The following is a 25,388-nucleotide window of genomic DNA, read 5'->3' on the forward strand; positions in this document are numbered from 1 at the left end:
TTTGCATCGTTTAACTCATAACAGACAAACAAATGTGAAGTACTCGTTTCTTACCCCAACATTCAAGATTTAAAGTGAACAGGAACAAAGTTATTTTAAGATATGTAAACCAAATAAAACAAGATAATCCATAACTTGCATGACATTAAACAGATTCAATTCGTATTAGAGAAAAAAAAATAAACTTTTGTTTTGTAAACTAGATTATATACATTTAAAACATTTTTATTTAGTTAAATCTGTTGTTAAGTTAAATATATTGTAACATGCTAATTAAGTTGTTACACTAATAGTTAAAACTTGCAATAAAACCTTTACAAAACCACCTCAATCAATAATAGTTGTGTATTTCAACATTGAACTATCGTTAATATCGTAAAACAGAGAGGATAAATAATACAGAATTGATACATCTTCGTTTAATCACGTCGTAAATTATTTTAGTAACTTTCCACCACCTACTTAATGCAAATTGCATTATTAAACAATAGAACTACATCTACATATTATTTGCACTTGGCGTTTAAATAGGGAAATATTTGACTTTTATAATGATCAGGTTCGCAACGATCAGGTTCGATTTTTATTCGGTTTGTTGAACTATGTACGAACAAACAAAAACAGGTATTACGCTTTTTTACCGATTACGTAAGCGTCAACAACTTTATGACTTAGGGTTACTTAAAGGCTGCAAGTCAAAGGGAAGGCTTAAAGTTGTCGCTAGTCTTTGTAACAACGTAACTGAAGTTGCGTTTAAGATAGAATTGTTACAACAAGAAAATGTCAGTTTTCTCTATCTTTGATGCAAGTCAAATAGAACTTCTTGACATTTTTGTTTTTATTGGAATTCTTTTAAGTAGTCTAGTTATACTCAGCCTAAAGATATGCCGACGTAGAAAAAAGAATTTGGAAACATTTGGTTACATGGTTAAATCGAAACATGGAAAGGAACTAATGTGGTATGTAGCAGATGCTGGTACGTTTGGTCGGGATAGCGTTATCTTTGAGTCCTACGTAAAGCAAAAAGATCCTCCTGTTTCGTATGAGAGATTCTCAGTGCCACTGGGCTACGATCTGTCTTTATATGTAAAGGGTGCTGAAGAATGTACAATTCGATTCGACCCGGGCAGTGTCCTAATTCGAAAAGACCAGCTACAAGAGAAAGTGGTTACGATTCCAAACCGATTTTTTCTGCACAATAAAAGCAAAACGGGCAAAAATATTACTGATCATATAAGCTATTACATCACTTCAACTAAAGAAAACTCGTCAGGAACAAGAAATGTGGTAAATGGTAGATTTAAGGTAGACTGGTCTCAAGACAACACAAAGGAAATCAAAGCAACATATTTATACTTAGGTGATAATTACCACAGCAGTCCTTCTGACCCTAACTTAAAATCAATAACTGAAAACGGTTTTCAAACAGCAAACTAATTAACAAAAATACCAGCCTCATCCACGTTATCTTATATCAATTTAAGTCAATTTATGTTATTTTATTGTACTTTCAATGTTTAATTTTACTAATTACACAAAACATTGGGTTAGTATTTTTAACAAAGGATTTAGTAAAAATAACTCAAATATTTTGTACTATTTTTAAAAATTGTTAAAGTGTGTAAAGTTAGACTGTTGTGCAATTTAACATTATTAGCAAATCTGTTTAAGGATTTTACCAGAATTATCGCAAATATTTTGTGAAATTCTTTGTTCAATTTTTTTTATTTTTCGTAATATTAATAAGTTAATTCACAGACATGTCATTGTTTTATCATGTTCCTGTTTTCAGCGTATTAAAAATAAATATTTCGTAATTCTAAAATGCCTATTAAAAAGAAGAGTAAATATACTTTGATTTAAGTTCCTTTCTCTGGTCAAAAGAAAATTTTAGTTTAATATGAAGACAAATAGAAGTTTGGTGATCAAGATATTTTTACGACTAAAGTAAAACTTTTATTTCACCACCAAAGAATAATATTGTCAAAGCAGTAAAAGGACAAAACCATAGTTCTCCTTAACCGTTTATATTAAAGGAAAGGCTATGGGACATCACGTGAAGTGCAAACATTAACCTAAGATTATTTTCAAGCATTAAACCTTACGTCATTTATTTGCTTTTTTCGTGATGAAAACAAGATTCCGCAACAAAAAGCGTCCACTAATGGTAGTCAAACTCTACTGTTATAACAGTAAACGTTGCATTAAAATCCAAAAAACATGACGTCATCATTTTAAGAGAAAAAGATGACGTCACCCAAAAAAACAACAGACAACAACCTGATAAGCCCCGATGTAAATACCTAAACAAATTCTGCCGGGTTCTAAATATATTTGTACACAACAAAAACTACAGCAAGTAAGATTTTATTTTTTATTTAAGCCACAAGAACACAAGTTCCACCGACAGCTTTGATTTTTTCCTCTGCTCTTCTGCTGAAGAATCTGGCTTTCACAATAACTGGTTGTTTTGGCAACAATCCTTTACCCAAAACCTTGTAGAAGCCCTGAAATAAAACATAAAAAAACTTGGTTTAAATATAGTTTGCCACAGGAAAAAATAATCTAAGTTTATGTAGAGCATATCTATAAACAATTATTAATAAAATTTTAAATGACAAAAATAAAAAGTTTTGTCTCAAAACTTCACTAAGCCGCAAACTAAACTTTTTTCTTAAAAACATAACTTTTAATTAATGGAATATTGTTTGAACATGAAGTATAGTGTGATACGACCAATGTTAGCATATAACACAGTGCCATTATTCAACTATTTAATGTTTGCCCATTTTGACACGATATACCCATGATAAAGGGTAAACAGTAACACTGATGGACAATTATTTAATATTAACAGCAAAAAAAACAGCTAAAATCACGCAAAAAAAAAGTGATGAATATAAATACTGTATATATCATATTTGTAGTACAGAACTACATTAAAATTTACAAGTTTTTGTCCTAAATTTGTTTAAATTCAACTTACCGCTCTGACAACATCGATGACGGGAGCAACATCAGTTCGATCCTTGTATTGTGCCCTCGTTTGTTCACTGACAAGACTCCACAGTTTATCCAGGTTGATAATGGGGCACGCTGTAGCATTTCGTTTCAAATGGAAATGTCGCATTCCTACTTTACCAAAGTAACCAGGATGACTGGACAGAAGGATTAAAAATTTAAGCAAGTTTTAAATGTATATATATAAAGTAGGGATGGGCTGAAATCCAAATTACTCGGATTCGACGAGCCCGAGTATTTTGTCGCGATACTCGGCCGAGTCCGAGTACTCGGTTATGACGTCATTTAAACGTATATAACTGTTCACGAGAATCTTTCCCGCATAATTTTAAAACTGCGAATTTGCCAAAAAACACGTATTCATGAATTATAAAGTGTTTAACGTTGGCAAAACTACTTACCGCTGATAGCAATATCATTTTAAGTCCAAACGAAAATGTAAAAGTCTCAAATTTATTATGCGTAAAATTTTACGAAGTAAAAAGTGTATTTGTTGCGCAATCGTTGCTTAAATAACGTGATATAATTGAGAGTAGATTATAAATTATTGGAAAAAGGCAAACCTCGTGTTTTTTTATGTTTAGAAAATCGTATACGATCTTAAATGACAAATTATTACTCGGCGTCCGAGTACTAAAAAATGCTCAACGAGCACGAGTATTAAAATATTCTTAATACTCGGGCCGAGTACTCGGACTCGGATTCGATTGGCCCATCCCTAATATAAAGTTTATTTTCATTAAATTTAATTAATCTTGCTTAATATATGTTTGTAACAAACACATTACCAATATTCAACTAACAATAAACCGAATACTAATAACTTGTTAATATCATAAAGCTAAAAAAATTAAAACTTAATCAGACAGATAAATTAAAAATATTGTTTGAACATGAAGTATAGTGTGATACGACCAATGTTAGCATATAACACAGTGCCATTATTCAACTATTTAATGTTTGCCCATTTTGACACGATAAACCCATAGTTAAGGGTAAACAGTAACACTGATGGACAATAAACATTAACTTTATTGCTAAGCACAGCAAAAAAAACACATTTAGTCAAAAAACTACACAAAAATTGCTAACTAAAAAAAGGGCATTCCATATAAATGTGAAATATAAAAAGTTATTTTAACTCACAATTTGTCGAAGTTGATCCTGTGATGATGTTGTCCTCCAGCATTTCCTCGACCTCCAGGATGCTTTCGATGTTTTCCTTAGTTATTTAAAAAAAAAATCAAAGATTAGCATACTTGTTAAACTTGAAATTAACTTCATAATTAAAATATAAATATTATAAACTAGCAAGCAATTTAAAAAAAATTATATATAACTAAAGTATTTTTTTTATATATATATATATATACAACTCCATTTTTAAATAGGTATATACAGATATAAGGAATTAAAAAAACACACATACCCTGTAAACTTTTAACACTACAAATACTTAGCGATACAATTATAAAATAGTTTAAAATTAAATTTAATGAACTCACCTACACGACCATGTCCGTGAGAAACGTGACCTCTCAACTTTCTCGTCTTCTTAAATCTGGCAACCTGTAAATATTCTTAAAATAAAAGCTAATAATAATGTATTCTAACACATATTAAACCAGACATTGAAAAAAATTCTGATTTCTCAAATAATAGCTATGCCATCTTGGTATTAGTTTGTTAAATAAGAAAAAAATGTCAGATTGTTTTCGTTCTATATACGTTTTGTATATTAAACGAATTTTAACACGTTTTTGCAATTTTTATAATTGCAGATGGGAGCCCAACTTAACATTGACTTACCGGTGTCGCCCCGGATAAAGCGACGTTGTGGGAAAACGCTTTTAGTTAGCGTTAAATGTTACAACCGAAATTGTAACATTTTTAAACTTTTTATGAACGCAGAAAATAATACGATTTGACAATCAATTTTCAACTTTGCTGCTAAATAAAGACATTATAACTTAAAAACTTACATTAACTACTAGCACAATTAATCTAAACTTTAATTAAAACAGATTTATTCAGATAGAAAACGTACAACTCACCATGATTTTGCTGTGAAAAGAGACCGATTTATTTCTGATCGGATACGCGTGTCTAAATTTCACATCGGTTCATTTTAATTTTTTTATTTTTATCCTCAGTTAACTTGAACCCTAGTTCAAAACTAACTTTTTATATTTTAAACCTTTATAATTTATATATACTAGTTTATTACTTAATAATTTAAATGTTGTTGCTATATTATTTTATTGTAGCATTTTAGAATCGTCGTTATAAACAAAAATTAAAGCGATATTTAAAAGTTAATACTGCATATACATAAATAGTTACATAGTCAATAATGACATTTAACAAATATTTTAATTTAGCATTTAATACATTGTATTAGTACGTTTAGATTTATTACATCAGTACGTTTAACTATATATTTCTTGTTACTAAGCTGTCTATAAAATGCATAGCTTCTTTTTGATGATGTCATCAATTTGTTGAACCTAATATAAAAATAAATAAAAACAGCGTCATATAAAAATTTTAAATACTTTCTAAATGTAAAATTAAATTACGTTTTTAGGTTGATTTTGATACTTTGTCATTTAAACGTGCACACCTCCTAACGCTGTAAGCGTAGGTTAACATAAGCAAATAGTGACGTCATTATCCCTTTGCTGTGCTACATTATGACATTAAAACCACCAATTTTTACTGTTATTGTTGCTTTGTTATTCAGAACACAATAGTTTGCGTATCATCATGAAAACACAAAAGCACAAGATCTTCAACATGCAAACACACTAGTTTCTACACAGCTACACGATTGCATAAAACATAAACGTTGAACAAAAGGAGTTGGAAAATACAAACAAAAATAAGTGAACTGGTTATTATTATTAAACATGAAAGAACTATAACTTTATATAATCATTTTTAAATAATGTTATTTTTATAAATTTCGGTTATAGCATTGTTATTAATTATACAAAATATTTTAACTAAAAATACATTTTATACACGTTAAATTTCAGGATATAGCAAGATATACAAAATAATAATAGAACTTTATGGGTTAAAGTATTGCATTTAATCTTGAACTAAATAAGAAAATTCAGCAAATATTCGCAAGGCTTAGTACATATTTAGGTTATTCGGTTATATTAGTAAAGATATTATTTGCATTGATTGTTAATTAAAAAGTAAGTTACCGCACATAAACCGTTTAAGTTATGTGATATTTTAAAAAAGGTAATGAATTTAAAAATTGAGAGAAAACGCAGAAATTGGAAAAAAGCATTTTAAACTTTACGCTAAGTTCAATTATTACTGAAATTTCCATGTTAATTTCCCACCGAGTTAATTTGTCAAAAATCAAATAAAAATTTTTCCAATCAAAGCAATTAGTTATTACCAGCCTAATTTAGTTGTTAATTAAACAAGTATTGCAACAACCAGGTAGCAAGTGTAAAAAGCATCAAAAGCGAGTTAAACTGAACGTTAGAACACCCTCCATCGCCTGTGCCTGTACTTTGAGGTTCTGCCAACACTAGAAGTCCCTGCATATTTGTGCAGCCAACATAAGGGAGGTACGGATCAAGTCCAGTGCCTGCTAGCAACAAAGTTTCTCTCGCTGGATCAACGGGACCTAGAAGTGAATATAAAGTCAAGATTAGTGTTGTATGTTAAAAAATCTGACATAGCAAATGTTTTAAGGGGTAAATACTTAAAAATGGTAAAGACTTTAAGTAGTAAAAATGAAAGAAATAGTAAGGAACTTTAAGTGGTAAAGACTTTAAGTGGTAAATACTTCAAGTGGTAAAGATTTTAAGTAGTAGAGACTTTAGCGGTAAAGACTTTAACAGGTAAATACTTTAAGTAGTAAAGACTTTAACGAGTCAATACTTTAAGTAGTAAAGACTTTAAGTAGTGAAGACTTTAAGTAGTAAAGACTTTAAGTAGTAAATACTTCAAGTGGTAAAAATTTTAAGTAGTAGAGACTTTAGCGGTAAAGACTTTAAGTAGTAAAGACTTTAAGTAGTAAAGACTTTAACAGGTAAATACTTTAAGTAGTAAAGACTTTAAGTAGTAAATACTTCAAGTGGTAAAGACTAAGTAGTAGAGACTTTAGCGGTAAAGACTTTAAGTAGTAAAGACTTTAAGTGGTAAAGACCTTAACAGGTAAATACTTTAAGTAGTAAATACTTTAAGTAGTAAAGACTTTAAGTAGTAAATACTTCAAGTGGTAAAGACTTGAAGTAGCAAAAACTTTGAACACAAGAAAGACTTTAAGTAACTTTAATTTTTCATGATAGACAAGCTATAACATTATGTATAGATTATAGATTATGTTGTACTAACACCTTTTTCCATTAACAAGTATCTTTTACCTAAGTTACATTGCCTGTAAATTAATTTAATTGGATTAAGCTTAACATATTTCTATACTGTTAACACTTAATATAAGAAGCTACTACAAAGCAGCCGATAAAATCTATCTAACCCAAGATCGCCAGTAGTAAAGTTAAAAAAAAAATGAGCTAAAAAAATGTTTACCTGCAATAGCCACCATGACTTTTAGGCATCCAGAATTGTTGTGGGGCAAGTAATTGTTGTGTACGATAACAACTCTTTGTCTTGCGATTTGTAATACACTGGCCACAGCAGACTGGAATCGATAACTAAATAAGTGGACTATTTTTAATAGAAGTCAAAAATTTATAAAAAAAAAACTTAACGTAAAATATTTAATATAGAACTACATTATCGCTCTTCGTACATATGCTAATGTAACTTAAAACAGAAAAAATTAAAATTGTTTAGCAAAATTTACATTTGTTATTTTGACTTTGAATAAAAAACACAACAACTAATATAAAAGTTTGTTTTTAATATAAGTATTGTTCTTACTACATTAAAACTATAGTTATTGTTTTTAATGCATTATAACTTTTCGTTTATATGCTATTGTTTATATGCTATTGTAACTGATACAAAAACAGTTAAAATATTTTAAATTTCAATTATTTTTAGACTTTAAGGCAAAAACTGTTTTAAATTAAAGTTCTTACTAATCATATTCAGCCGACGAAGGAAACCCAAGCGTGTAAGTTTTCGTTGTGTTAACAGGCACGATATTTGCACAAACCAATCTTGCCGCTCCTCCGTTCTCAATGTGGAAGACGATCGACCTTCCAAGAACTAAAAAAAGAACAATTCAGGATTGTTTAATAATAATTTAACCATTGATAAAGACAATGGCTCTTATACTTTGATAATCACATTGTTATATTATAGTTATAACAATCATCATTATTTAAACAATTAATAAAGTTATTACTGTTATATTGAAATGTTAACACAATTAAATTTTTTTACAGTAAACATTTTTATTTAATTTTTATTTTTTAACTAACCAGTATATTGGGTGTGTAACGGAACATCGACGTCCACGTAAAGTTGTCGGTTAGCAGGATTGATATCAAATTGACCCTAAACATATTTGATAACATTATAAAGTAGAAGAAAAAAAATTAAATTCTTTATAATAAACTTAAAAGTTAGTTTGTCAAATAATCTATTAGAAATAAAAAAGTAAAGTAACCCATATTTGTTAACATTATAAAAAAGATATCAAAAACGCTTAAAATTTGACAGCTATTAACAATTAACAAGTTTAATACTCATAATTTAGTTTGGCTAAATAAAATTTGCTACAAAAACTGAACTTTATAAAACAAGACCAAATATTAATAAATAAATTATTTTACGAACTTGTTTTCTACTAAGGTCTCCAACTTCACAAGCAAGAGGATTATATCTTGTACAGGCAGACGAGTAGTTCAACGCCATCGAGAACGCCTCGTACGGATCATAATGACCTGTTTATGACGTCACAATTACAAAATTTAAATTCTATACTTTAAACTTAAAAAAAAACTTTAAAGTAAAAGTAAAAGAAGTTACCTGCTGCTGCCCCACACGAGCTTTGGTTTGTGATTGGTTGAATATGTACATGCCAGTTATGTCCGTTGCTCTAAAATTAAAATGTGAAAGTTGCAGTTTATAAGCAATGCAAATATGGTAACAGTAAGAAAATGGGTTTATAAGTATAATAATAAATTGTGTTTAACTATAGTTTGTATTTAAGGCAGGTCAATATTTTTAAAATCGTGGTAAAATAATTCTATTTTGATTTGCACAGAGGATATTAATCTAAACTCACGTTGACACCATTGGTCGAGTACAATTGAACTTCGATGCTAGTTGGCGTGCTGGAGCCGTCTTCGTATACAACTTGTCGCTATAAAAATTATGTATTTACACAAAAAAATCTTAAAATAAGTTAAAAAAATATCAATAGAAAAAAAAAATTTTCATAATTTAAAAAAAAAAAAAATTATTAAAATTTTGTTTAAAAAAAGTGGCAACATTTTTTTTATTACTATTTTTTTAAGTGACGTCACTAACCAGTTTAATTATTCCGTTATAATCTCCCGAGTACACAACTTCAGCCTCCATGACGTAACTGGTGTTTTGTTGTGACGTCAACAATACGTTGTTACATTTCCAACTAAAATCAATTTTTTTTTAATTATTAAAATATTAGTTGCTATTATTCAACAAAAAAAACTTAAAGTTAATAAATTCATAAACTCTAAAACTTTCTGTTATTAATAATAACAATTAGGAATACTATAATAATAATTTTTAAATTATTTAATAAAGTTTTTTATTAACCTTAATTTTATCTCGACAGGACCTCCATTTTCGACCGGAAGCATAGTGTAGTGTTCAGAACACTTCCTACACTACATAAGGTCCTGGGTTTGATTCCAACTGCTACAATGCTGTAGCGCCCTTAAGTAAAGCGCTAAAACAGAACCTGCTGAGCCAATACTCGATCAGCAGCTTCTTTAATATCCCAAACTGCCATAGGCAAATCGAGATTTGGTCGCTGTAACTGATGTTACTCTATGTTTAAGTCGCGAATTCGACCCTTCCACATCGAGGATAAAGATGTATACAAAAAAAAAAAATAATCTTTCTTCTACCTGGCCGCGTCTTTAAATAAAGCCATCCCTCTTCCAGCTGCACTGACAGGAGTTCCAAGTGGTAAGTTGTCATCCTGAAAGTTTATGGTATTTATATTTGCATTGTCTTTCCCAGAGATATCTCCGACTGGATAAAGGTCTGGAGTATTAACTCCTCTTGTAGCTGTCTCTAAAAGCGAAACATAGTTAGTTAAATCAATATATATTTAATAAATATTAGTGGACGATACAAAGATACATAGAAGTACGAATGTCCTAATTAAATGCCTACAAAATAAATAAAAATGTTATTTGTCAAAGTTAAGTTACCATAATTAAAATGCCAAAGCCAAGTTACCATAATTAAAATGCCGAACGTAGGGCAGACTATCAACTGATTTATATTAATATAAAACCTGTACAAAAATTCGTAACTGGTTTAACTATATTTTCAACAACATTAACGGTTTAAAAAAAAAAGAAAAAAAAAAGAAAAGAAAAAAGTAAATCTGTATACATATAGAAGCTTTTAGGCGTCGCAATTAACGAAATTTGCGACGTCACATAACCCACTGTGACGTAACCAGGAAGTAATACTAACCTGAAGCGTTAAATGGGTTGTAGACTAAACCGACAGAAGTGCATTGTTCGAGTCCGGAGGTTGAGGATAGAATCGGAAGATTTGTAATCCCAAATATCGTGGAGTTTCCTCCAGTAAGAACAACGTTAGAATTAACCTAAAAAAATAATTTGAAAAATTTAAAAATACTTTTTTTACAAGGAAAGAGTTTATTGCGCAAACACACAAAAAAACAGAGAAAAAGACAGACATTCAAATAAAATTAATGCAGACAATTATTTTTGATTATTAACAGAATAAACTAAAAACAATTCTTGAGTGTTATTTCGAGATAGTAATTGGAAAATAAATAATAAAATCCTATTGCTATAACATAATCGCAGGGGGTGTTGTATAAAGAAAGAATTAAAAAAAATAAATAGACCAACTATCTTGTTGATTTCGTTGTAATAATAAAATATTTAACCTTTTTAGGCTTGTTTAAATTAACTATCTAATAAATCTATATATAGGTGAGCTTATTAGACAATATATACTTTATGTTTAGATCCATTTTATAAGTCTACAAAATAAATAAAACTGCCGTTTTAGAAGTATGGGTAAATTGTCAAATGTAAATGCAAGTTGAGAATTGTGACCATATTACAACCATTAAAAATGCCTACCAAAGAACAGGCTATCGACAAGTAGCTTCTAATAACAATAGAATAAACTAAAAACAATTGTTTGTGTTACATCGAGACAGTAATTAGAAAATAAATGATAAAATCCTATTATTACAGCAATATTTACAAAAAAATACTTGAAAATTAACTATCTAATAAATCTATATATAGGTGTTCTTATTAGACAATATATTATATGTTTAGGGCCAATTTATCGGCTTACTACCGTTTTAGAAGCATGGGTAAATTATCACGGGCAAATATAAGGTTTAGAATTGTGACCATATCACAACAATTAAAATGCCTACCGTAGGACAGGCTATCGACAAGTAGCTTCTAATAACGATAGAAAAAAGTTGCTTAAAGTTGCTTAAAGGCCTGTTCACACGACAAGGTAACGTTGTGTTGCGCTGCGTTACGTAACTTTACGAGTTCTAGGGATTTTTTTTTTAATTTTAATTAAAAAATCTCTAGTAGAAGTATACCGCTTACGAAATCTTGCGTAACTTTCGCCAACTTTTGTACGTGTGAACGACTCTGTTCATTTTAAATGGTTGCGAAATCTTGCATTACGTTGCGTTGCGTATGCCGTGTGAACGGGCCTTAACTGAAAACACTTAAAAAAATATTGTTTTGCGTTTATTTTACAAACTTACCTGTGTTCTGTCGTATTCGGAGTTCTGCGTGAACGTGAATGAACCCGTGACGGTACCATCTGTATCATTGCCCCTCCAATCATTATATTCGGTTTGAGCACTTAGGGCAAAGAGTTGGGTGATGTTTGCGCATGCGTAACGAGGTCCCTCGCGATTTGGATTATGAATCACAATCGACCTAAACAATATCAATTGTTTTTTAACATTATATTTTCTAAATAATTTTAAAAAAGTAACTACAAAATGCATATAACATTGCGTTAAAAATGTAAAAAACTATTAATAATTATAAGTTCATATAAAAAAATGTTAACCTTGTAAGTAATATTAGAATAAAAAACAAAATAATCAAAATGTAATCAAAAAAAAATTAGTTAATTAATTTTTTTTTTATCACCTTAAGGTCATAGGTTTTTATATATTTTTTATTGGAAAAGAGTGTGCTATTATGATGTGTTTTGAGCTATAAGTAAACGCCGGTTTCAACAAATAGTGTGGCAATGGTGCGGCTCAAACCCGAAACCTTTCGGCTTATAGTCCGCTGCCATGACCGCTTAAACACACTACCAAACTAAAAAACAAATTTGTTAATTCCTTCTTACCTCCCAATAATACTATATGCACCACTTAACGGCATAAAGTTATCTTGAAAGAAGAATCTTCCTCCTGTTTGTAGAGATCCAACAATATCAATGGGTCCGTGCTTGCCTGACAAATCACCCAACTCACACCGATATGGGAAAGTTTCAGAACATTCTGTACCGTAGGTTGGTTGAGCAATTGAAACCTAGAACAGGTTTGCAAGTTTTTTAGATTATTAGGACTTAAACTGTTTAGTGTTTAGTAAAGTTAAAATCGCTAGACACTTAGTTTATGCAAGTACAAAACCTAAAAACTAACGTCTAATTGTCTAAAATTTATGACCCACGCTTTTTTGCCAATTATTTTATGGTAATAGAATTTTAAATTTAAAATAAGTTTTGTAGTTTAACAAATCTTAAACTGGTGAATTTCAATGAAGATTAAGACGTTAAAAATTCAAATTAACCCAACCTAAAACCTGAATCATTTATGTATTATGGTATAAAAGTTCAGAACTTAGATTCACCTTTAATATTTGCTATATTAAGGCTCTAAAAATTTAAATTTTTTACGCCGAATTGTGTAATATTTTAAAACATGGGTTTAATTTTAATACTAGCCACCATAAAAATGTTAATAAAACTTTAAAGTCGACATGAAAAATTATAAAAACTCTTCATATTTGCGCACATCAACTTTGGTTTACCTCAGTAGGATTATAATGTCCACCAGCACTTGCACAATCTTCTCCAATCGGATAAACATGAACATGGTAGTTATGTGCCAACGATGTGATCCCGTTCTATATTAAGTATATCGTTTAATAATTTTAAAAAAAGCTCTAATTTAGAAATTGTATTAAAGAACTATATATAACTTCTACATTTTAATTAAATAAAGGATTGCTTATATAACCTATAAGCTATACTTAGTTTTTACAAAATCTTCCTATATTTTTAAAAGGATTTTTAGACCAACTTAAATATACTTTGGACAAAATAAAGCAATTCTTATGAATAAACATTGACCGAATCATTTAATTCCTAATATCACTTACCAAGTTTGCGAGTTGTCCGAAAACTGCGGTCTCCGAATTAGGGTCCCCACTTGCCTGTCTGAAGTACATGGTTCCATAAGCAGGAGACCGGAAATTAACCACTGCGATAGTGGTTGCATCCTCAAATCTGATGCTTGCACAAGCATACCTGGCGAACAGTTATAAGATAAGTTTAGGAAGCTACGTATATAAAACTGCAGAGAATGATAATCAATACTTAAGATCCTGGATTACCACGAATTTTATGTCAAAATGGTTGAACTATTACAGGTCATCAATATGTTAAAATATAAAAATCTGAAAAAAAATAGAAATCACAGGTTGTGGTGTGCAATATTTTGTGAGTTGCGACCATATTACAGCGACCAATTATCTGGTAACTTGACAAATTGATTAAAGTCACATTCCAAGTTGCTACCATGTTACGGATAGCGATATTTTTGTGATAAAAATATAAATAATACTATAATCAAAAACTTACATAAAAACCACATGTTGTGGTGTGCAAAGTTTTGAGTTTTCAACTATATTGAGTTAATTAATTTTTAATTAAAACTTAAGTTAAAACTTACCTTGCTCCCAAAGTTTGATGAATAACAATCGATCGTCCCGCAACTCTATTCGGGCCCCATAGAGGTAAGTTCCAGTCGTAGTAAGTCTCGCTAAAATCACTGCTTGTAATGTATCCATATTTGCCACTAAGATCACCTGAAAATGTTAAGTTTATGAGTTCATATTCCTTTTTTTTATTTCAGGTATTTTGCGCATCAATAAAAATATTTAAAAGATTTACAAAAAACATTACATTAAAGTTGCCAAAATTAATTTAATGACTTTAAACAGGCAGTAATTAACAATGTTTACATAAAGATTTTATAGTATATTATAGCATGGTTAATTTAGATTTTTACTTTATTACTGCAATACTTATTTTTTATGTAGGCTTCCATTTAACGTTTATTAAGCTTTTTTATAAATACTTAATTTTGCAGTTAAAAAATAGCTTATTTAATTAACTCTATATTTAAAGTAACACAATTTTGTTCAAAAATTTTAATCACAAAATAACATACTTCTATTGAGCAGACTTAATTTTTCCGGTTAAATTTTTATTAATAAATCATTTAACATTATAATTAATTTTATAAGATTAACTCAAGTTGACCTACCTAATTCGTATTGATCATTTGTTCCAGTTCCAGCTGGTGGACTTGTACCAATATCGAAGTCGTAAGGATTAAAATGACCTCCCACATTTACACCATTACATCTTTGAGCTACGGTGTTAGTAAGTCTCTGGGGGACGGGGTATAGATGAATGTGATAAGTTGAATTCAAAACATTGGCCTAAAATATTAAATCAGTATCTAGTTAATGTAAAATAATCACAAGAAGAATATATACTTCCGTTAAGTATAAAAATAAACAACAAAGTTTAAGTCATCAACTTTCATATCTTAATTTTGACAAATAATTCACACAATTTTTAATAAGGTCAATAACATTTTAATTGAAAAAAACTTAAAATTTAGTGCTCAAGAAAGATATTAAATTATTACAAAGTTGCAATTAGAGGATATAAGTAGTATCACATGTTTTATTTAAGTTTAAAATTTAAGAACCAACTTTTCCTCTTTTGAAACTTTAAATAAATAATTTTAACTAACAATTTTCACAATATTAAATTTGTTTTATATATATTTATATTTATTTACCCTAGATGTAAGAAGGTCGACTTTACGGTCTTAATATAGAGTAACATCAGTTACTGCGACCTAGTCTTGAATTAACTTTGGCAGTTTGTATAATTGCCGGATAATTAATCTTCTGATTAAAGGTTGGCTCAACAATAGTTCATACTGTTTATAGAGCCTTACTCAAGGATGCTACAGCAAAAGATCAGTGGAGATTAAACCCACGACCTCATGGTGGTGTAGCAAGTGTTCTTACCACTACACGATGCTGCCGGTTAATAATATTTAAAACTAAAGACCAAGTTATTAATATTTAGAACAAGTAGATAAAAATTTATATTCGTAAACTTAATAAAAACTAACCGGCAGTCCTGATATCTGAACAGTTGTTTTAGTGATTTCGAACGGACTGTTCTGTTCGAACTCTATACTCCCCCGCACGTTCCTCCAATTGAAAAGTGACGTCACTGATCTGCCCGCTACTGACGTCAGAGATGAGCAGGCAACGACGTCACTAGAATCCGACAGACCCAATGTCATGGGATCCAAGGTTAAAAGCGATGCATCAAATGATCCAAATCTTCGCGCTGATAACCAAATTTTATTAATACGTCACATAGGGTCATATTATTACGTCATGTGAAAAGAAGTAAAACAAAAATTCGTACCTAAATCATTTTTTAGTTAATTTATTAAAACTAAGCTTACGGACAAGAAACATAGTGGGATCACACTTAATAAAACGTCACAAAAAACCACCTGTTGACGTCACAGAGTTTCCGACTGTCAGTTCAGCGATTGTAGTCGGGCCTGTTAGTTCCGAACATCGAGCTGTGTAGTTTGTTGTCCCGATATTACCCCCAGAATGGCTAGAAACACTAAGTGTCTCACTTCCGGTTGGGTCGGCTCGGTCGTCAGAAAAAGCAAGGTCGGAGTAGATGAACACGCCATCTAGCGATGATCGTTTTCTAAGTAAAATTGTAATTTGTAAGCTTCTGATGATAGCTTGATTTAAAAAATTTAAAGTTTAAAAATGTAAATGAAAAATTAATTTTAACTTCATTACAACATAAACTTAAGTAATCAGAAACTTTTTTAAGACATAATTAGCAAGTGTATTTAAAAAAATTAAAAAATCTTTGAACACCTTAAGGTAATAAGTTATATTTTTATTATTAATAAAAGGTGTGTTGCTGTGACGTATTTAAGCTATCCGTAAACACCGGACATAAGGGTAACTAAGGAAGGATTAGTGTGACTCACTATCCTCTGTATACCACATCACCAAAAATATGACTTTAAGAACAAAATTTTTTTTTCTTTATCACCTTAAGGTGATAGATTTTATATTTTTTATTGGGTAGGGGTGTGATATTGTGACGTTTATGAGCTATCCGTAAACGCCGGGTTCAATGGCGAATAGTGTGGCTCGAATCTGAAACCTTGAAAAACAAGATATCAATATATTATGTTACCTCATCCACATTACGCCCACTACCGGTCCTGTAAACGCAGCCCGAAAAGTAATAATTTCACTTTTGTCGACGGGAGATATAATGGCACAGATGGTCGGTTCAGTACCCGAACTATCCATCATCACTAAACCTCTGTTGAATATTGTGTCCTCGGGTAAAGACGCTTGAGTTAAACTGAATCCATTATTTGTCTCATTTGTACGCGCTCCTGTAAATTAGATTGAATTTTTGTTAATTAAACCGGCAGCGTGATGTAGTAGACAGAAAACTTCCTACACTAAATGAGATCCTAGGTTTGATCTCCAGTGATCTTATAGTGTAGCGCCCTTAAGTAAGGCGCTATAAACAGTAGGAACTTCTGCTAAACCAGCAGCTTAATTATCGGACAATTAAAATCTATAATATCCTAAACTGCCACAGGCAACTTGAGACTGGGTCGGGGTAACTAACGTTACTCTATGTTTAAGTCGGACATTTAACCTTCCCACATCGAGGATAAACATATATAGGCTACATACAAAAATTTAATATTAAAGTTGATAATTGCCTTCAATTTAACCAATAAGTTAGTTAATTTAAACAAAATGAAAAAATTCAAATAACAATTGTGTTGTGTATATTTTAGTAGCAGTGTAATATAGGTATCTGCAAATTAAAGGTTCAATTTTAAGCCAAAGTGATAGTTATTATCCTGTACATATAATAAAGCATTGTATAGTGAAACCTAATACCTTGTTGATGACAGTCATTTTCATACCTATAAGCCGTAAATCAAATTTATGATAACCACAACCTGTTATTACCTTAATATTAATCAAATATTAACAAAGCCTTAAATAAAAGGAAAGAGATAATTTCCTTCTGTCTCTACACAATACAAAGATGATTGAGTTCCACTTATAGATTATTCAATGTTGTGATAAAGGAAAAATAAAGGTTAGGATATTAACTTATCAACAGCTCGCCAAATTAAAACGACCAAAATATATTGGAAAAATGTAAAAACGCTTCTAATGTATATTGAAAGCTGGGTTTGGTGACCATGCCATATACTATAAAATTCTGTGTATAAACATTATTACTTTTGGCATGTTTTAAATCATTAAATTGATTTTGTCGATTTTTCCCGTCGCATTGTTGTAATATTAATTGTATATCATATTTATTATTTACTTTTATCAATGCGCGAAAAAACAAAATAAAAAAAAATAAAATAAGCCTTTTAATGTGTTTAATTGACAAACAATTATTCGGTATTATAAATGTTTTTAAATGTAATTTCAAAAAAGGACATGGTTTTTGTATATTAAATTGTATTTTAAATTTTATATATTTTGTTATTGTAATTCGTTTTTTAGTAAGATTAAAATATTGTTTATCAATATTTACCATTTAAAAGATCGATTTCTGCTCCGAGAGATCCACAAACTGTTGAAGAATTATCCAATTGTCTGCCAAAAGAGAATATTGTTAAAAGCAACAACTAATAATTGTTTATGTCATCTCGTAATAATAAAAATTGTTAAACAAAAAATAAAATCTAATTGGCCTAATTTAAAGTAAAAATGCCACAAAAATGGAACCTTTTTTTTCTTAGGTTTTATTTTAAGGCTAAAAACCTAATATTTTTTTATTATATCAATATAGTTAGTGAGTAAAGAATAAAAAACTAAGCAATTTTGTTTTTACATTTTACTAAAAGTATACAAAATTACCAAAACATACGTTTAATGCCCATATATACCGTAATATCGATAGAAATCAAATTTATAATAACAAACAGAAATTTTTTTTGAACCTAACATCGCTAATTAAAGTTAATTCAATTATGTTAAAAATTAGTAAAGTTGTTTAAATGTCATTCGTCACGTGACTTCTTATGAATAGTCAATTATTAAGTCATAATTCCTAATTAAATTACGTTTAAGAAAAAGGTAACTCAACCAGAACCTAGCTATAAAAATAAGGCCAACAAAAATAGCTCCTTTTTATAATTGTTTATAAGTGTTAACAAGACCCGTTGGTAACGTTAATATTGATAATAAAAAAACAAAAATGATTATAGCACAGGAAACAGTAAAACGACACATTCAATATTAACGCCCTTCTCTGTGAAACATATTTTTATAAAAACCATTTTTTTTTTTGTATATATCTTCATCCTCGATGTAGGAAGGTCGAATGCGCGACCTTGACATAGAGTAACAACAGTTACCCCGACCTAGCCTCGAGTTACCTGTGGCAGTTTGGGATATTATAAAATATATTTGCCCAATATTTATGCTGCTGATTATATGCTGGCTTAGCAGGAGTTGAAACCGTTTATAACGCCTTACTTAAGGGCGCTACAGCATAACAGCAGTGGGGATTGAACCTACGACCTCATGTAGTGTCAAAACGTATTGTGTTATAATTAAAAGCTGCCTTAACTTAAGTTACATACATAGAGAATCAGACAAAAGGTTATACAATGTCACTTTATAATTGTTTTGTTTGTTTGTTATCCTTGCCAATACTTTTGTCACGAAAAAACTGATCATACTTGGCTAAGGTTATGCGACATTATCGCTTTAACTTCTTACCCGAAAATTGGCGGCAGTTGCACAATCCTCATGACGTCATAGGGGGTGACGTCAGGCTGAAAATCGGTAACAGCAATGTTCATATTTGCACCACCAGGTGTAAATGTCACAGTTCCGGTTTTTCCCGCAACTGAAAACTGGGATTCGTATACTAAACCATTGGCGTGATGAGACGCTAAAAATAAATTTATTTTAAAAATAAATTTATTTTTATCTGATTATATCAATAAAAACATATATTATCCAGTATTTAGCTTCGATTTTTAAATAATTTATTGATTAAATATGTTTATATTTCACCCAATCGACATTTTAGTAGACTATAAAATAAATATTAATGGTTTTTAACAATAATAAAAATACCTAAAAAATATTATGTAATAAATCTTATAATAAGGAAGCAAGAGTTTAAAAATAAAGCAAATTGTAGTAGCCATATGGTATCATATTTTAAATGTGTAATTCTAAATCAAATTGTATGACAAATTGTAAATTGTATTGTTATTACTTTCACTAAAAGAATGCCTCATTGTTATAAAAATAACGAATAAACAATCACAATGAATCAGCGAAATTTTTGTGTAATAATAAAACAATTTTGACGCACCTTCACAAGTTAAAACTTACCTAAAATAAACCCAAGAAAAACCCAAACCAGATTTGATGTCATCCGCATATTTTTACTTAATCTTAAAAACCTATACTTTAAAAAAATAAATAAAAGTTAAAAAAATAGAATAAGTTAATTGCTTGTTGAACTATATCTCAACTGAATAAGGCTTACAAAATTACGACAATGTTATATCAGGATAATTAATCATCTTTTCTTTTTCCTATTTCCACTTCTTTTATTTCTGCTTACACTTACAATGAACAAAAACAAACTCAAAATTTTTGTGCCTAATATAAATATATCCTTTTCTGTCATTTTTATAGTATATATATATACATCTATTTCATATCTACATACAAAGGTTTTTAAGCGTACACTTAAATATAAACTCTTAAATTATAGTTAACCTAGTAATTAGTTAAGCAATTATTAAGTTAAAACATAAGTTTCATGACATATTTAACAAGCAATCGACAATTAAAACCTTAAAATTGTCTTTAAAATTGTTCTCGAAAGACGAAAACAATGTCGCTATAAACCTGATTTAAAGGTGCTACTGAATTGTTTTCGATGACGTCATGCTTACGTAGACAGTCACCCTTTCGAATTCTTTACAAATGTTAGTCCTTTCAAAAATATCATTTTTTACCACTAAACTTTTGATTAAACCTTTTACTTGACTTCTGCAAATGCTCGAAATAGAATTTAATATGCCAATTACGTCACGGTGGTTGTATATTCTAACTATTTGTGACGTCACTGCGTCTAGAAATGATTGGTAGCGTGTTTAAGAATGCTATAATAACACAATATCATATTGTCTATGTATTATAAATAGGTCGCGAATAACCAGAATAAGTTACCTAGAAATTTAACCAAATCGTGCCCTGAGTCGATTTTATTAAATTTTTATTTCGTTTTATTGCAGACTGTCCCGAACAAAAACACCACGAAACACAATTTAATTAACACTCTTGTTCTTATTGATGTTTGTAATATAAACAATATCATAAAAGGAAGGAGATCATATCGTTACGTTGACTTCCAGCAACAAAAAATTTGTCTGCATTACCAAATAGAAACAAGAAATTCTAAAATAGGTCAAATGTAATGTAAACTACAACGCGTTTTATAACAGTAAATATATCTTGATAACGCCCTTATACTATTCATATGTATCACTCATTTAAAAACAACTGTTCTATATATATATCAGCCTATGATATATCTTTAAACAAAAACAAATTAGTTATTAACTATGTGAACATATTTTAACACTAATATTAAATGAATGAATCACGTTAACTCATTCTGTTCGGTTTTATATGTGACGTCATAGCGAGGTAATAGTGAGCAAATAAACGCCGGTCGTGATATTCATTTTTCGAATAAAAATCCAATTTTTTTTTCTCATATAAACAAACAGAAAGTTTATTAATTTTTAGAAATTTTAGAATGCCAGTGAACTATTACGTCATTAAGTAAACATACGTCAGACGTTACGCTTCAGTGAAGGTGTTGTTTTTGTATTTTTACCATATTTTAAGGTCAGATTTCAATTTTTATTTAGCTTTAAAATGTGAAAATAAAATTTTTTAGAAAAAAAACTAAAACGAAAAAAATTCAAGCAGGTGGCTTTTATCACATCTCGGTTACTGTATACGTCATAATTTCAATATTCTTCGCGTATAAAGCCCATTTACGCTATTACTCAAAATCGTTAAAATTGGATTAAAATTTAAATAACATGCTCGAGGGTCGAAACGTTATTTGATATCTAAACATTAAAAATAAACATTTCTAAACTTGACAAACAAGTTTATGGTTAGCAGAACTTAAAACAACAAACCGGTTATGACGTAATAGTGATTGATTTTTTTACCAATGCCAAAACACAAATGTCATGTTTAACTAAAACTTTAGTTAAAAAACAACAAAAAAATTTATATTTTAAAACACGTGATATACTTAGTATTTTTAAACAGAACCATTCTATACAATGTGATGTCTCAAATCTGTATTTTCTCTGATTTTTTAATTAAAATTAGTAAGAACGACTTTAAGCACGTTAAGTGTTTAATTTCTATAAGTTATGCTTCGTTGCAGCACAAGAATTCGCTTACTTTAAATTTGCTAAGGTAGAGTAAATAACGCAAACATAAACTCCAATTTGTAATCAATACACAACTTAAAATACTTCAGTAAACCAAGAATTAAAATATTTTAAACCTAATAGAAAAAACTAAGAATAAAATAATAATTTTTCCGTTTTTAAAAACTATATTAACATTCTACAAAATATTTTAAACTCTTTTATTTAAATAAGTGCAACGAATACCAATTTTAACTGAATTAATAATAGCATTAGGCGTATATTATATATACTTTTAAAAGCCTAACTAAACCATAAACCTACAAAACCAGATAACCTTTTACTCAACTTTAATTAGGTTACTACTACCTCGGCCTACGTTGAAGCAATGCGCATGTAAACTAAAAAACGGAATTCGAGAAAAAGTTGTGGGTGTAAATTTCCTATTTTCATACGGAGGCAGAATCCTTGTTTTTAATTACATTCATTCGCGTGCATTCAAGCAAAATTTGAACGTGAAAAGTTGAATGATTTTTGCTGTGCTAAAATTTTTTGTTAAGCTTTTTCTATCCCCAACTTAAACCCTGTCTTATCAATATAGGAATTTGAACGCATTCTTAAGGGTTACTCATGTAAACATTTTAACTAAAAAATTAAATTACATCCTTGTTAAACAACTACATTAACATTACTTGTATTTTGCAATAGAAAATCACATTTAGATTAATAAAAATTCACTTTTATTAAAATACACAAGAGGCTTAAATACTAAATCTTCATTTCAACTTTCTAAACAAAGCATAGAGATATAAAAACGAATACTTCAAATATTTTAATAATACTCGCTGTGGTAGCTAGTTCTACTTGATTTATTTTAACTTAAACTTTAAGCTAAACAACTTTCTACTTCAATTTACCTTGGGGCCCAAAATATTCGAAGTATTTTTCATTTCGCGTTTTTTGGTTAATATTTGATTACCTAACAAAACGTGGGATTGAACTTTATACTCGATCATTGAGAGAAATGACTTATTTATATTATCGAAAGTGTGATAAAAATTCCTTAAATTAGGTGGCTCATATTTTATACAACAGGTACTATATACATCACGAAATAAACCTAACTAAATTCTACGTAATGGGGATTTCTATAAAGGTAATCTCACGTCGAAATCACAAACTTCAACTTGAAATTGCTTTGTCCTATATGCGTCATAAACAAATATTAGAGCGCAAATAAGTGCTATAAAATATAGGTATTTTAAGTAAATATAAAATTACAAAAAAAGTTATGTCAATAGTTTGAATTTAAAAGTGATTTTTTGTGTTTGTAGAGTGGCATTGATGCGACTAAAAACCGAAAATTTTGGCTCGTAGTTCGCTGCCATTACGAGTATACAACAATATCGGACTTACGTAAAAAGATACCTATAAACAGATTTTTGTTAAAGGCCACCAACCCCATAAAAATATAATAGAAACGCCCGCAAGATAGAAGAAGAGAGCTACGAAATATCTCAAATTGTAATTCAATAAACTAACCTGCTTACCTGGTATTTATATTTTTGATTTGAGATGAACGTACCAAGGTTTCTTCAATTAATATACAGTAAAAATCAAAATAAAACAAGTTTATTAGTGTTGTTAATAGTTTTAGGTTTACAATATTTATTAGTAGTTTGGCGGTCGGAATATATCTCAAAGACAGAAGAAATTTACAAAAAATTTATTTATAATCTAACATCTAATGCAGTAAAGCATAAAGAGTATGAGATCATATACAACATAGCTGATACTTTCAACTCCCTTCAACAACCAACAAAAGATGACGTCACCCAGTATGACGTCACCCTAGTGACCCAATGTTCGTTGAATAACCTTCATCATTTTATTGAGACCTTAGATATATTTGATGGACCGGTGTCTTTGGCTTTATTTTCGCCGGGATTTGAAGCTTTACATGCCGCCATTGCAACAAGATTGATCCGATATTGCTACAAGGTTAAAAAAGATTTATTACTTTGTATCGAAACGTTTTGTTAAAATAACAACAAGTTTAAAGTTTTTAAAAGCATAACAGTTTCGTTAAATGGTCAACTAAAATATATGTAAATGATAATTTTTAATGCCATATTTTTTACATAACATTTTAAAGTTGTTCTTTAAAGCAACTATGAATACTTGGCAAAATAGAAATTTAAAATTCTAATTAACAAACTATAAACAGAATCTAAATATTAATTTTTGGAATTGTAGGATCGGGATATTCAAATCCATTTGGTCTACCCAGCAGAAATGCCCCCAACATATAAAAACAACAACGATAACGAATTAGAAATCTGGTTCAATTACTTTTCAAACAACAAAAGCGCTGACTGCACAAACCTAGAATTAACTCTCCGAACTTTCAAAGGATATAATTACGCCTCCAGCCATTTTCCCTATCCGCATAACACGCTTCGTAACGTAGCGAAAAACAAAGTGATGTCGTCACATCATTTGCTATTAGATATCGACGTTATGCCGTCACCAGGGATACGAAAAATGTTTGTAAATTATCTAGAAAATGAGGATAGTTTACAAGGTAAGGTTGTTTACGTTGTTCCCGCTTTTGAGATTGACGTCACAGATGAAATTCCAACTTCAAAAAAATTACTTCGAAAATTTTTCAATCTCGAAAAAGTTCGACAATTCCACATCAAAACATGTCCCATGTGCCATCGTCCCACAAACTACGCTGATTGGTTCGCCGTGTCCGACAACGTCACAATCGCTTTCCAAGTTGATTGGTCGTCGTCTTGGGAACCGTTTTATATTTCGTCCAATGAGGTGCCGACACACGACGAACGGTTTAAACAATATGGTTATGACAGAATAAGTCAAGTTTGTGAGTTGTTTATGGCAGATTACGATTTTCATGTTTTATCAAACGCGTTCGTCGTTCACAAAGGGTTAAAAGAACCGGGAAAATTTCACAGAGAAAAGGACATCGAAAACCGTAAAAATTTTCTGTTATACGAAAACGAGTTTAAGACTGACCTGTCAATCAAATATCCCAATGTCACGTGGTCTTGTAGTGGCGGGAAATCAAAGCGCGAAGGAAAGGCAAAAGTTTCTTACCAAGGACATTTAAAAGTTCATAAAATGAGATTTAAAAACGGAAAGAAATCGGCAAATGTAGACCGAGATTTATAACAAATAATTTAAATATAAACTCGTTAACTGTTAATCTCTGTGATTTTGAAAATAAAGAAACATTTAATAAGTTATGCTTTTTTATTTAAAAATATGCTTACTATAACAACTTATTCAATAGGCACAATATTTAAGCATA

The 25,388-nt window shown here is 29.8% G+C and overlaps 3 protein-coding genes across 4 annotated transcripts; 1 reads left to right on the forward strand and 2 right to left on the reverse strand.

The window, feature by feature from the left end:
• Nucleotides 1-2,360: 2,360 nt before the first annotated feature.
• On the reverse strand, nucleotides 2,361-5,110 carry LOC145752340 (large ribosomal subunit protein uL15-like). Its single transcript, XM_082568610.1, has 5 exons — nucleotides 5,076-5,110; nucleotides 4,527-4,590; nucleotides 4,168-4,243; nucleotides 2,987-3,158; nucleotides 2,361-2,507 (listed from the first exon to the last, which is right to left on the reverse strand). Exons 1-5 carry the CDS (start codon nucleotides 5,076-5,078, stop codon nucleotides 2,379-2,381), a joined length of 444 nt encoding a protein of 147 aa, XP_082424736.1. The 5' UTR covers nucleotides 5,079-5,110; the 3' UTR covers nucleotides 2,361-2,378.
• Nucleotides 5,111-5,401: 291 nt separating this feature from the next.
• LOC145752104 (uncharacterized) lies at nucleotides 5,402-20,049 on the reverse strand. 2 transcript variants are annotated; one of them, XM_082568319.1, is made up of 23 exons: nucleotides 19,977-20,049; nucleotides 19,350-19,524; nucleotides 18,157-18,218; nucleotides 16,768-16,975; nucleotides 16,052-16,260; nucleotides 15,656-15,879; nucleotides 14,768-14,945; nucleotides 14,171-14,306; nucleotides 13,599-13,746; nucleotides 13,248-13,343; nucleotides 12,562-12,746; nucleotides 11,960-12,137; nucleotides 10,660-10,795; nucleotides 10,080-10,248; nucleotides 9,496-9,598; nucleotides 9,251-9,328; nucleotides 8,992-9,061; nucleotides 8,800-8,906; nucleotides 8,442-8,517; nucleotides 8,097-8,226; nucleotides 7,582-7,706; nucleotides 6,557-6,673; nucleotides 5,402-5,528 (listed from the first exon to the last, which is right to left on the reverse strand). In XM_082568319.1, exons 1-23 carry the CDS (start codon nucleotides 20,023-20,025, stop codon nucleotides 5,515-5,517), a joined length of 2,973 nt encoding a protein of 990 aa, XP_082424445.1. In that variant the 5' UTR covers nucleotides 20,026-20,049; the 3' UTR covers nucleotides 5,402-5,514. The 2 variants fall into 2 exon arrangements, with proteins under 2 accessions (XP_082424445.1, XP_082424444.1); XM_082568318.1 differs by lacking the exon at nucleotides 5,402-5,528 and having other exon boundaries at nucleotides 5,753-6,673.
• A 3,143-nt stretch (nucleotides 20,050-23,192) lies between these two features.
• LOC145752526 (beta-1,4-glucuronyltransferase 1-like) lies at nucleotides 23,193-25,264 on the forward strand. The gene is made up of 4 exons (XM_082568825.1): nucleotides 23,193-23,210; nucleotides 23,389-23,470; nucleotides 23,808-24,055; nucleotides 24,311-25,264. Exons 1-4 carry the CDS (start codon nucleotides 23,193-23,195, stop codon nucleotides 25,247-25,249), a joined length of 1,287 nt encoding a protein of 428 aa, XP_082424951.1. The 3' UTR covers nucleotides 25,250-25,264.
• Nucleotides 25,265-25,388: the final 124 nt, after the last annotated feature.

Source organism: Corella eumyota, chromosome 5 (genome assembly GCF_963082875.1).
Source record: "Corella eumyota chromosome 5, kaCorEumy4.1, whole genome shotgun sequence".
NCBI classification, from domain to species: Eukaryota; Metazoa; Chordata; class Ascidiacea; order Phlebobranchia; family Corellidae; genus Corella; species Corella eumyota.